Source organism: Rhinolophus sinicus, linkage group LG11 (assembly GCF_036562045.2).
Source record: "Rhinolophus sinicus isolate RSC01 linkage group LG11, ASM3656204v1, whole genome shotgun sequence".
NCBI lineage: Eukaryota > Metazoa > Chordata > Mammalia > Chiroptera > Rhinolophidae > Rhinolophus > Rhinolophus sinicus.
Genome location: NC_133760.1, coordinates 1,675,273 through 1,688,792, shown reverse-complemented (window position 1 = coordinate 1,688,792; position 13,520 = coordinate 1,675,273). Strand labels below are relative to the sequence as shown.

Sequence of the window (13,520 nt, the reverse complement as noted above, 5' to 3'; positions counted from 1 at the left end):
CTCCCAGGATGTGGGAGGGCAGGTGTTTTTTGAAGACTTGGCTCCCCAACACCAAGCTGCTATCCTGTGAGCTCTGCCAAGTTCACATATGTGAGAATGTCTGTTTGTTCCCACCCTCACCAGCAACATGCATTATTCTGCTTAACCTTAATGTGTATCAGAGGTGTCGGTTTTACAGCCATTAAAGGAAGCCCTGGACCTGGCCAGTGGCTCAGGCGGTTGGAGCACCGTGCTCCTAATGCTGAGGTTGCCCGTTGGATTCCCACATGGGCCAGTGAGCTGTGCCTTCTACAGCTAAGATTGTGAACAACGGCTCTGCCATGAGCAGCTGGAGGTCGGTGTGTGCTGCGGTGGGCTGCTGTGTACTGCCATGGGCTACTGTGTGCTGCCATGAGTGGCCGGTGGCCAGCGTGAGTGGCCAGCAGCCAGCGTGAGCGGCCAGCAGACGGTGAGAGCTTCCATGAGCTGCTGTGAGCGGCCAGCCGACGACCAGCAATCAACTGCCTCAGCCGTGGGGAGCACAAGGCTCACAATACCAGCATGGGCCAGGCAGCTGTGTCCTACACAACTAGACTGAGAAACAATGGCTTGAATCGGAGTGGGGAGGGGGGAGACAGAAAAAGAGGGGGGAGAAAAAGGAAGCCCCTAGTGTACTAAGTCTATTTTTATCCAATGCGAAGTCTCTGCCCTGTGTTCGAGGGTTTGCAAGGCTGGGAGGAGAGTCAGGAGATGAGGTTCATGACTGGTGTGTCTGTCATTAGAAGGAGCGCCCTGATCCATCCCACCCAGGAGACCTCTAACCTCTGCTCATGGACACAAAGGAAAGTGGTTCTCCTTATAATTACCTGCACAGTGCGTGTAGACAACATGCTGAGAAATAGTAAGGCCACTAGGGGGCAGAGGATCTGTTAGCAACCACAGATGGTGGACTCAGAAACGAAGATGAAGATATTTACCCACAAAAAGATGCCCAGACGTTCTGGGAAGAGAGGAACCACAGTGAATGGCAAGGCCGCCTTGCTTGCCCATGGCTGGCATGTACGAGTATGTTGAAGACTGTTAAGATTCGGGTTCATTTCTGCATCAGGACGTTGCTATCGCTGCTTCCTCTGTCTACAGTGGTCTTCTCTGGATTTCCACAAAACTTGCTCCCTTGTCTCCTTTAAATCTTAATTCACATGTCTCCTTCTCAATGAAGGTCCCCCCTACCTATCTACTGTCCCTGCCCCCAGCATTCCGGAACCACCTCACCATGCTCCAATTTTATAGTAACATCTTTTGATACCTCCAACTTCTCCTGCTTACTCACCTGGACGTTCCCCATGTTACACTGAAAGTCCTGCGTCTTGGGCAACCCCGGATGGTTGGCCATTTGGTTTTATGGCTTCTTGTTCATTATGTCTCTCCACCAGAATGGAAACCCCAGGAAGGTGGGGATTTGCGTCCTGTCCTAGTCATTGATGTTTCCCAAGCACCTAGAACAGCGCCTGGCAAACAACTGGTGCTAAATAAATACTTGTGGAATGAACGTTCAGACCCTGAAGGTGAAGATGCAAATATGTACAACCTTGCCAAAAGCCACTTGGCGGAATAGCAAATACATGTGCCCTTTGACCCTGCAATTCCACTTCTAGGAATTCTCCTCCAGGAAAGCACACAGCTGTGTCCAGAGACAAACGTTTGCAGATGCTCACTGCACTTCCACGTAGCCAGTCGTCAGTCAGTCCGAGACTGCTAGAAACTCTGGTGTGTTCTCATCCAGGAATGCTGCGTGGCCTGCTGATCTACACACACTGTCCAAGCAGGATGTGTGGGGATGTGGACAAATGCACCTCTGTAAATGTCCAGGAAGTGTGGGGAGGACACCCCGGATGTCACTGGTGCGTGCCTACAGGGATGTCCATGTGGCAGGCGAAGGAGGGCTAAGCCACACCTCCCACTTCTACTTCTGGCACTTCAGAAACCGTGTGACTTTCCCTTCAAGCATGTATTTCTCTGTAATTTAGTATGGATGAATAGAAGAAATGAAAATTAATTTCTGAAGCCAGAATTCTAGCTGAAGGGACAATTTGGGTTTCATTGTACAAAAGTAAGTTTTGAGGCACCAATATTCAGCAAAAGGGCACCCCTTTCCCCACTCCACCTCCAGCCCATCCTCTGCTGAGTCCAGCCTCCTTTAGTGACTCAGAAAGCCCATCACTAAGCCACTTCCCAAGTGGGCTCTCAAATCCACCTGCTTCTCTCCGAACACCATGGTTACCACCCTAGCCCAAGTCATAACCAACTCACAGCTGGATTTCCTGCTTCCACCTGAGCCTCCAGCCCAGTCTCTACCCAGTGGCCCCAAGCTAGAGTCTCAGTGTGAGTACGAAATCCACTCACACCTCCTAGTCAGAATTCCTCACTGGTTCCCTAGGGCTCTACCGAGCCCTTGCCCGTGGCCCTTAGGCCCACAAAGCCTGGCGCCTCCATGCACACCTCTCTGAGCCTGGAACATTCTTCCCTCACATCTCTCTCTTTACCCGCCCTTCTGGCTGCTTTCCAGTTCCTCCTATCATTCTTTTCAATTCTTAAAAAACAAAACAGGTTTATTTATACCACACATACAACTCACAGATTTAAAGTGTATAAGTCAGTGGTTTTTAGTATATTTAGAATTGTGTAACCATCACCACAATCAATTTTAGGACATTTTCATCATCCCCAAAAGAAGATCTATACCCATTAACTTTCAGCTCCCTATTCCCCAATCCCCCAGCCCTAGGCAACCACTAATCTTTCTGTCTGTATGGATTTGCCTGTTCTGGACATTTCATGTAAATGGAGTCACACGATATGTAGTCCCTTGTAACTGGCTCCTCTCACTGAGAATCATTTTCAAAGTTCACTCATGTTGTAGTGAATGTTAGTGCCTCCTTCTTTTCTACGGCCGTATAATATTCCATTGTGCGGATGTGCCACAGCTGGTTTATCCACTCATCAGTTGATGAACATGGGTTGTCTCCACCTTTTGGGTGCTGTGAATAATGCCACTATGAACATTTGTGTGTGAGTTTTTGTATAGCCATGTTTTCCTTTCTCTGGGGTACATACCTACCAGTGGAATTGCTGGGCCATATGGTAACTCTACGTTTAACCATTTGAGGAACTGCCAGACTCTTTTCCGAAGCAGCTGCACCATTTTCATTCCCACCAGCTATGTGTGAGTGTTCCAATTCCCCACATCCTCCCCAACACTATTATTATCTGACTTTTTGATCATAGCCATCTGGTTGTATGAAGTGGGGTGTCACTGTGGTTTGACTTGCATTTCCCTGGTGGCTGGTGATGCTGAACATCTTGTCATGTGCTTATTGGCCATTTGTGTCTCTTTTTTGACCACTACTGCCACTTCTCAGGGTCACTGCAACAGCCTCCTCCTCGGCCTCCCTGCCTCTGCCCTTACCCCCGTTCATTCTCTTCACCCAGCAGTCAGTGACCTGGGAAAACCTGAGTCAGACCACAGCACTCCTCTGCTCAAAATACTGCAGTGGCTCCCTACTCCCTCTGAGGAAAGGCCAGAGTCCTCACCATGGTTTTGAAGGACTTGCATGATGACCCCTCCCCAACCTTGACCTCATACATCTCTCTGACCTCATGGCCCCACACCCTCCCCCTTGCGCACTGTTCCAACCATACCTGCCTCCTTGCAGCTTCTGTAATGTGGACCTAGGCTCCAGCTGTTCCCACTGCCTGGAATGCTCTTCCTTTGAGAAGTACATAGCTAACTTCCTCCCTTCTTCAAAGCTGGGTTCAAGTGACACCTGTTTGGTGAGGCCTACTCTGGCCACCTGGCTTAAAATTCACCAGGGCATCTGCACAACCTGGTACTCTGAGCCTGTTCCCTGCTCTACTTTTCTCTTTTTCCACAACACTCGCTCCCTTGTGACATACAACGCATTTCACTTATTTTATTTCGTTTTTGTGTCTGTCTTCCCCACCATGGTAAGCCCCACAAGAGCAAATATCTTCTTCGTCTGTTCACTGCTATATCCCAAGCACCCAGAAAGGTGCCTGGCACATAGTAGGTACTCAATAAATATTTGTTGAACACCTTCAATCTGTCAGGCATTCCAGAAGGGGCTGAGGACACAGTCCCTGCTCTCCTGGGTCTGATTTAGATAGGGAGACAGAGACAAATATGTAAACAAGTAATTACAAATTCTAATGGACCACAAAGATCATAGAGGGTGATGTGAACAGTGTGAAAGTGGAGGCAAAGGAAGCTGATCTGAGAGGTGACATTTTAAGGTGAGCCAAGGACACAGGAGGACAGAAGAGGAGGTGGAAAGCTCTCCAGGTACAGGGGAATCACATGTGAATGTCTTCAGGTGAGACAGAGCTTGGCTTAGACCAGGGACACACAGAAAGAAGGCCAAGGGGGCCTCAGGGAGAGTGTGCTGATGGACCTCATGCGAGTTTGGGATTGATTCAAAATTAAGTATGGAGGGGGGGCTCTTGGAGGGTTTTTAGCAGGGGTGGGGCACGTTTGGATTTCAGAGGTCGGTAAAGGACAGCCTCCCTGAGGGCCAACTTCAGCCACTGCCTGTTTCTGTAAACAAAGTCTGATTGGAACAAACCTACCCCCTCCATCTACATATCGTCTATGGCAGCAGAGCTGAGTAGGTTCGGCAGACTGATGGCCCACAACGTCAAAAACCTTTACTGAAAAGGTTTCAACTGTTCAGGGTGTAGGCCATCCCTTTCCTCCCTCTCATACCAGGTTCAATCTAACACCAATTCCTGTGGACTTCACTAAACCCCATTGCCTCTCCCATCCCCCTGCCACCAACCTGTCAGAGCGGCCGGCATAACCACTTGGACGGCTGCAATCACCTCCCCATTGGCCCTTGTTCCTGCCTCTAAGTCACGTGGAATCATGCTGTCAAAGCCTCCGTGGCTCCCCAGTGCTCGAGGAAAAGAACACACACTGCGCAGGTATGTGACAAAGCCACTGCTCCCCCTGACGTCTCTGACCTCAGTGCCCTCCACCTGCCCAGCTCCCTCTGACCCAGCCTCACCGGTTTCGTGATGGTGCCCCAAACACACCAAGCACAATCCCCTCCCTGGGCCTTTGTAGCTGCTGTTCCCTTTTCTCGAAATGTTTTTCCCATAGACCTTTCTGTAGTCCAGGTGACCCTTCCTCAGAGAGTCCTTCCTGCCCAGTGGAAGTCAAATAGCAGCCCATCTTCCCTATCCCCTGACCCTGATTTATCACTTGGCCACATGATGGTGTACACGTTCTTGCTTACTGTCTGGCTCCCCTATAAGGACATAAGCCCCATGAGCACAGGGGTTTTGTCCTTTGGACTCTGTGTCATATCCCCACAGCTTCCTTCCTGCCACATCATAGGAGCTCAAAAAGTTCATGGAATGAATGGCGGTGTCTGGAAGGGAATCATAAACTATCCTAACAGGGCTATTGCAAGGGTTACATGAGATCAGGCCCTGACACATGGCAAGTGTGTCATAAACAATATCCATTACCATCATCATCATGTCTGTTGAGTGGGTTTCTGAAACAGACCATCACCTCTGCCTTGTCCTGGTTGGGGGAAGCCAGGGCATGTCACTTGAGCCAGCTCTTCTTTCAGTATCCCTGTCTGTTCTTAAATGGGCAGGCATCGCCTGCACACAGCAGGCTAAGATTGAAGGTCAGGTGTGGGAGAGGCCCGCATGGGTAGGCCTCCACCAACCTTAGTTGTCACCATGAGTGTTACTCCATGGGTGTCTTTTACACCCTTCTGCCTCCTTTTCCAGAAGTGGAGCCCCGTGAGGGGAAGGTGGTAGCCAGGAGTCTTTTGAGGACACTGTGGCCAAGCTGGACCCTACTTTACTGAGCTCAGAGGCCCTGAGAGGGGCACCACAATCCCAATGCACAGATGAGCCAATTAGGCCATTTCAGCCTCTGAGTCTCTCCTCTCTTGGCATCAACACAGACCTGTTTTCAGGGCACTGCAAGCCCATTTTCTGAGACCTGGAGAAGCTCCCCTTTCCCGGTAACTGGGTGTCCATTTCCCAGACAGAGAAGGTGAGTAGCGAAGGCCTGGAGGCTGTGGGTCGGTCCCAGGGGGGTGGTGCCCTGAAGGCCTGGGGATGCTTTCTTCTTTCTCGGGCATCACGAGGGAACCCAGCGCCCATTTCCCACGGGAGGAAACTGAGGCCAGGCGTTGTGACTGAGACCTGGCCAGGGTCAGGGGTCATACTTCGGAGAGCCAGGCGTCCAAGCTTTCAAGGTCGCACTGACTGGTCTTGGAACCTCCACAACACACAACACATATCACAGGTCAATCCCCACATAAAATGGCGCCTCAAGGAAAAAAGTAGAGCGATTCCCGGCGCCCACCCCCACCACAGGCTAAGGAGGGGTCGCGGCCGCCCTGCCCCCCGCCCTGCACACTTTATGCATATACAAAATTAACGAATTTCGTTGGCTGTGAGCGGCTTGGCCCGCGCTAAGCAGGGCCCCTATTGGTCACTCTCCAACCTCCCACCCCCTGGCTTCGCCTTCTCCGGCACGGATTGGCCCGTGCGAGTCTCGGGACACCGTCCCACGATTGCGCTTTCCTATTGGCTGTAGCGCCTTCCATCATCCGTTTAACCCCCCAAGTCCCGCCTCCCCTCGCCCCTCCCGGGCTCCGCGGCCAACCGTTAGTCGCGTGCGCGATTTCCTGAGCGTCTGGGCGCGCGTGCGTACGCCGGACCATGGCGGCGTCTCATTCAAACGGGCCAATCAGCAGTCCTATTGCCTCTCGCGTTCTTTCCCTCTCGACTCCCCCGTCTCAGCCCCTCCATACTCCGGGGTCCCCATTTCGACCCCTGCGCGCCCCCATTGGTCGGCCCGCGCCCGCTCCACAACTTTTCCCGCTTCTGCTCGAAGCTTGCGGAAAGGGTGCGAGCGCGTCGAATGCTGTGGACCGTGCGCGCTGACGTCACGGGTCGAGGCGCGGCGCTCAGAGGGTGCGAGGGGGCGCGGCCTGTAGCCGGATATAAAAGGGTGGCGGTGGGCGCGCGGCCGGCTGAGTGCGGCCGGGCATCCGGGGTGGGTGGAGTTGCGGGTGCTGTCGGAGGTGGGCGTCTGAGGCTGCGGGGAACGGAGCGGGGCCGCCGGGGCCTCGTCAGGGCCGCAGCGGCAGCAGTTGGGCCCCCCGCCCCGGCCGGCGGCCCGGAGAGCGCAGGAAGGGGGCCGGGGGGACCCGCCCCCGGCCGGCCGCAGTCATGGTGAGCGCTGCGGCCAGACCCGGGAGGGGTAGTGGGGGGCCCCCCTGGAGAAGAAGGCGGGGTCTCAGGAGCCTCTCGCGGCAGCGTACAGTATTAGAGGGCCCGCCTGGGCATCCCCGGCCGGGGATGGGTCCACGGGCCTTCCTGTAGGCTGGGCAGAAGTTCGGGCGGCTGGGAGGTTCATTGGAGGTGAAGGCCTGGTTGAGCCCTGGGGCGGAGGGGGGAGGTCCGGGCTTTGTGGCTCGCCCGCGGGTGTTCCGGGAGCCGCTCGGCCGCCATCTCCAGACCCGAGCTGGGGTTTCTAGGATTGTTTCACCAAGGTTTAGTGGGGAAAGGAACAGGGTAGGCCGTGGCCTACCCGGAATCATGAGGGGTCCTTGGGGGGCTACGAGCGGGCACTGGGGGCTTCTGGGAGAGTGGAGTCATCCGCAAGCCCCCTCGGAGATCCGCCCCCATTTCTACTGGGAGATCAGCCTGGGACGGCCGCCTGAAGCATCCTGGGTGGGGGTCTGCGAGCCCAGGTGCGATGGACCGCCTGGGACTGCACGGTCAAGAGTAGGGGGGGCCACTGCATCCTAGATCCTGCTGGGCGCTGCGGCCACTCACCCTCTTGTCTCCGTGCCCAGAACTCCAACGTGGAGAATTTACCCCCCCACATCATCCGCCTGGTATACAAGGAAGTGAGGACGCTGACCACGGACCCTCCCGATGGCATCAAGGTCTTTCCCAACGAGGAGGACCTCACTGACTTGCAGGTCACCATTGAGGGCCCTGGTGAGTGTGGGAATGGAAGAGGGAGAGGCGCACTTCCTAGATTGCTTGTCATCTTTAGGATAAGAATAGGAAGCTCCCATTGTAAGCTGAAATCTGCCAGTTGCTGGGGACATAATGGTAGACTGGACCCGCACGGCTCTTACTTAACTCTAGAGGTGCTCAGCCTGCAGGGCAGGACAGACAGCAAAGGTGACAAATGATTGTGTACGCTTTTCCTGTGAGTATTGTGAGAAAACCCTGGTCTCTGCGGGAGCATTTAACGGGGGCCTTATCTGGGGCTGGGGCAAGGCTGGCAGACCTGGAAGATAGATAGGAATTCAGTGGGAGTAGGAGATGGTGCCAGGCCGTGGGAACAGCATCAGCAGGCTGGAGGACGGGCCTGGCTGGCGACCTCAGACTCCATCCTGCTGTCAGGGTCTCTTAGGACATAACAGACAACTCGCCAGCCAGAGTGCTGGGGGATGTAACGGTAATAACCGAGTGACTGCATCTGGTTGTTTCATCCAGCACGGACTTAGCGCATCATTTCAGGCGCACTTTGTTTGTGCTGTTAGTTGAAGGCACAGAGTACGTCAAAATGTTCCAAGAGTGTAGTGAAGGACCCAGTCAGGAGAGGGGACAGTGGGGAAGGGGTCAAGGAAACCTCCTGTGCTGTCTCAGGGCCTTTTGGGATCCTCCCCCTGCCCCTACCCCTCATGGAGCACAGTGGGTGCTTTGTAAGAACAAAAAGAAAAAGGACAGGGGAAGCTTTTAGGGAGTAAATCTTTGAGGGCCTATAGACCTCTGTAAGGAGTTTGGAAAGGAAGTTGTTGGTAGGTTTAAAGCAGGTGTTACAGGTCTCTACAGAATTGACTTTGATTTCAGTGGGTAGACTGGGGGTTCCGGGGGGTCGAAGTTGGAGCCCAGGCAGGAAGCCATCAATACTGGTGGCATTAGGTGAGGGGTGAAGTGGTTCGGCTGGACTAAGGTGGGGACAGTCAGGATCGGACCCTGAGGTCACCTGCCTGGCCGCTGATGGGTCATATGTGGGGACTAGGGCGTGAGAAAAACAGTGATGGGTCCAGACCGGCTCCCACATCTGTTTTATCTGGTCAAGTGGGTGGACAGGAGAACTGTTGACTGAGGCAGGGAGAACCGTGGAGTTCACAACTGTCCCATCATTTCCCCGCAAGGCTTCCAAGTAGATGTTTTTCCAGGAAGACAAATGGATGCCAGTGTCTGTCTCTTGGGAAGGGTGCATGACTGGGGCCTTTACTGGAAGAGAAGAGGCAGATTTGGTGGCGACACAAGTGGGGCCACAATCGGGGCTTCCTCTCAGGGGGATGCCTGTAGCCCCTGGGAACCTAGTCTGGTCCTGCTCTCCAGAATCCCCCAGTCTTGTGGAGGAGGCAGCAGAGCTTAGGGGTTTGCGGGGTGCCTGGGATTCCTGAGCCTCCTGACCCAGTCCCCGTCCCCATACTGCAGAGGGGACCCCGTATGCTGGAGGCCTGTTCCGCATGAAACTCCTGCTGGGGAAGGACTTTCCCGCCTCCCCACCCAAGGGCTACTTCCTGACCAAGATCTTCCACCCGAACGTGGGCGCCAATGGCGAGATCTGTGTCAACGTGCTCAAGAGGGACTGGACGGCTGAGCTGGGCATCCGGCATGTGCTGCTGGTGAGGTCTGGGGGCCCTGGGCCTGGACACCCCGGTGACATCTCAGCATCATCAGTGCATTATTTATTTTTTAAAATCAACTCTGAAGTGGTTGGGGGCTTCCAAATTCAGGTTTACAGCTTTTCTGGAAAATTCTGGAAGGGTTGACAGTGCTGGACAAGTGTGATTGTACAGGTTGTTCAGTACTTGGAGCACCTAAAGTATACAGCTCATGGGTTTTTCAGTAGTCACAAAGTTTGTGCAGTCATCTCCCCGTAATTCCAGAATGGTTTCATAAACCATTGTTTCTCAACCGGGGTGATTCTGCCCCACCTCTGGAGTCAGATTTCTCATCTAAAATGGTCTGAGGGAAGGAGGCCCGGGGCCTGCTCTCAATAGCTGCCAGCCAGGGGACAGGTGTAAGGTTCCTTGCCTTCCCTTCCTCTGACATTTTGCATTGTCCAGAGACATTTTTAATTGTCGCATCCAGTGGGGCAGGCGACCAGGGGTGCTGTTCCACACCCTGCAGTGCAGGGATGGCCCCTAGTGATCAGCAGCCAATGTCAGTCGGGCCCCGATGGAGACACCCTGGACTACAGTGGTGCTCCAAGGTCCCCACAGACTACCTAAAGCATTGAGGTCACAGGCTGCCTCCCCTCCTGCTTGAAGCTTAAGGTTTTTTTTGAAAACTGGATTTCTCATGAGTCCCTGGGGAAGATGGTAGGGAGGGCAGAGAACTGGGATTTCCTGCAGGGCATCTGGGAGGCTTGAACTCCAAGATAAACAGACACTCCCCCCACCCCCACCCCCACCCCCAACGTTTCCCTCTCCCTGGAGTGTCAGTGGTGGCTGCCAGGGGACACTGGCGACGAGCATAGTGTAATTCTGAGTGTCCCCAATGATCCCTGGGGGCCATGGTGCCAGCCCTGTGTCAGGGTTGGCCATGAGGAAGCTACAGGAAGGGTCTCTGTTGTGCGGTGCAGAATTAGGGTGTGATCCTGGGTCCTTGATGTCGGCTGGGCCGGGTGCTTTGCATGTGTCACAACGGCCCCGGGTAGCACCTGTCACTGCCCCTCCTTTACAGTCCAGAAAGGTTATGTCACCTGCTCAAGGCCAGGCACATTCTGGGGCATTCTGGGTTTCCTTTTAGAATGAATGTAGAGGCAAGGCCCCTTTGCGTTCCTGGTCCCTTTCTTGCATATGGTCTAGCCCAGCCAGAGTCTGCACTTGGGATTTCTGTTAAAGCCAGTGACCACCCAGGGGCTGTTCATCTTACTGTAGCGGTGTGGAAAGAGCTTTGCAGTCCAGCAGGCCCAGGTGTGAGTTCCTAAGTTGTCTTCCTCACCTTCTGAGTGACCTTGGGGAAGTCCCTTTCTCCTCCCCAGTCAAGGCCGCAGTGAGCCTGTGTGGGTGACACTGAGCAAAGACCAGGAGGAGGTGACTGTCTGATGTGGAGGAAGTGTTGGGAGCAGAGGGAACAGCCAGGGTGGAGGGTGGTATGGCCTGTGGCTGGCCCGGCACCCTGACCCCATGCCCTCTCCCCACAGACCATCAAGTGCCTGCTGATCCACCCCAACCCCGAGTCTGCGCTCAATGAGGAGGCGGGCCGCCTGCTCTTGGAGAACTACGAGGAGTACGCGGCCCGCGCCCGACTGCTCACAGAGATCCATGGGGGTGCTGGCGGGCCCAGCAGTGGGAGGGCTGAGGCTGGCCGGGCCCTGGCCAGTGCCGCCACTGCGGCCTCCTCCGCTGACCCCTTGGCCCCTGGGGGTCCAGGGGGAGCCGAGGGGCCCATGGCCAAGAAGCACGCGGGCGAGCGTGACAAGAAGCTGGCGGCCAAGAAGAAGACGGACAAGAAGCGGGCGCTGCGGCGGCTGTAATGGGTTCTTCCCTCCCTACCCCTGCCCGACCCTCAACTCTGTCTCTAAGTTATTTAAGTTATGGCTGGGGTGGGGGAGGGCACGGGGCCACTGGGACCTGGATTTGTTTTTCTAAATAAAGTTGGAAAAGCAGCTACTGTGTCTGTCAGATGATGCCCCAGGACCAGCCTGTGCCTTGTGGGCTCCAGTCCATGCATAGGCCTCAACAGTGGGCCCTCTGGTTGAGCTCTGAGGCCACCTATGGAGTCAGGTTTCCCGCCTAAATTGGGGTGGAGGGGAGGGAGTCTGGGGCCTGCTGGCCAAGACAGGTATGAGGTGCTTTGCTCTCCCTCTGACAAACCTTGTGCATCTGTCTTGGACTAGGGCGAAATGCTGTCACCAGATCCAGCTCGGGCCTAAGATTCGCGTGTGTTCCTGCATAATGTCATGAATCCCAGGCCCAATAAGACACCTGTCTTCCAATTTCTGTGCTCAGAAATCCCGGTGTGATGATTGGTTACTTTGTCAGTTCACATTGAAGTTGAGGTCTTTGCCTGCCATATTCCTTTCTTGGGTCCTCTTAAAGGTCGTAGTGGATTACAGTTCTTGGGGGTGTAGGGACTGTCCTCAGAAGCTGCTCGGGTTATTGCTGCCTGGGCCTCGGATGTCTGACTTCAGGGCCCAGTCCTTTGAAGGGCTCAGCTGATGAGGCTGCCCAGGTACTCAATTAACCAAGTGATGATGGGATTGCAGTAACCAGTGTTGTTATAGGTTCAGCCCCCACTCCAGGGGAGGGGTGGGAACTGAAGCAGGTTAGCTTTACACACTGGCAGCCCTGGAGTGCCCATCTTATCTTGAGTTCACCTGCAGGACATGATGGCAGTCACTACCTCTTGTGCTGCCACGGAGGCTCATGCGTAAGGGCTACAAAAGTGGTGGGACGTGAAGCAGTGTGTCTTGGAGAAATGGGTGGCCACCGAAGACCAACTGGCTTCACCTCAGGTTCTCGTCCCTTCGCGACAATTTTGTTGCTAAGGCCCTCAGGATACAGTGTCAAAAATGATCATAAAATGAAAAAGAAAAATGTGAAAAAGACTTGTACATGAATTTTTAGTTTATGTTTATAATAGGCAAAAACGAAATAACCCAAATGTTCAACAGATGAGTAAAGAAATTGCAAATTCATACAATAAAATACTACTCAGCAAAATACTGATGCACAAAACATGGATAAATCTCAAACATTACATGCTGAGTGAAGGCATATACAGAAGTGTGCAAAATATTTGATTCCCTTTATACGAAATTTGAGAACAGGCAAAATTAATCACTAAATGGCTGAAAGCAGGTCATTGGCAGTCTGGGTCAGGGAGGATCAAATGGACAGGGGCATGGGGAAGTTTTGGGGTGATGGACACATTCCAGATCTTGTCAGACGGGCACATAAGTTTATCAAAATTTAGACTAGGTATACAGATAACCCCCGTATAACATGGTTGTTAGGTTCCTAAAAATGCTGTGTTATGCAAATCTGTTACATGAAACAACTAGCACAAAAAGGAGTTAGTTTCCAAAAATTAAAAAAAATTTATTTTTATAAGACATATCTTTATTAAAGCAATTTTCACCAAAAGTATAACATTAACATGTATTAATGTTTTCTTCATCACTACTAAGCACGACTAACCAAGGGCGTTTTCTTATGTACTTAATACTCCATGAACAAAATGGATTTAAAATTCTAATAAATTTTAAAATTCTGTAATCAAATCTGATACAACATCCACACTCGAATGAAAAATTTCAAATGATACCTTTTGCTCTTAAAACCTTTTTTTACACTCGGTGTTGTTTAGGGATTTCTCTAATTCTCATATCGTGTTAGAGTGAAACCGTGTTCTAGGATGCCGTGTTGTATGAGGGCTTTCCCCAATTCTCGAACCATGTTAGAGCGAAATCATGTTATAGAAGTGCCGTGTTGTATGGGTGTTAC

General features: G+C 53.0%; 1 protein-coding gene across 1 annotated transcript; it reads left to right on the top strand.

Moving 5' to 3' along the window:
* The first annotated feature begins 7,065 nt into the window (after positions 1-7,065).
* Positions 7,066-11,680, top strand: UBE2S (ubiquitin conjugating enzyme E2 S). The gene is made up of 4 exons (XM_019710921.2): positions 7,066-7,260; positions 7,887-8,034; positions 9,499-9,689; positions 11,216-11,680. The coding sequence occupies exons 1-4, from the start codon at positions 7,258-7,260 to the stop codon at positions 11,546-11,548; spliced, it is 675 nt and encodes a 224-aa protein (XP_019566480.2). The 5' UTR covers positions 7,066-7,257; the 3' UTR covers positions 11,549-11,680.
* The last annotated feature ends 1,840 nt before the right edge of the window (positions 11,681-13,520 follow it).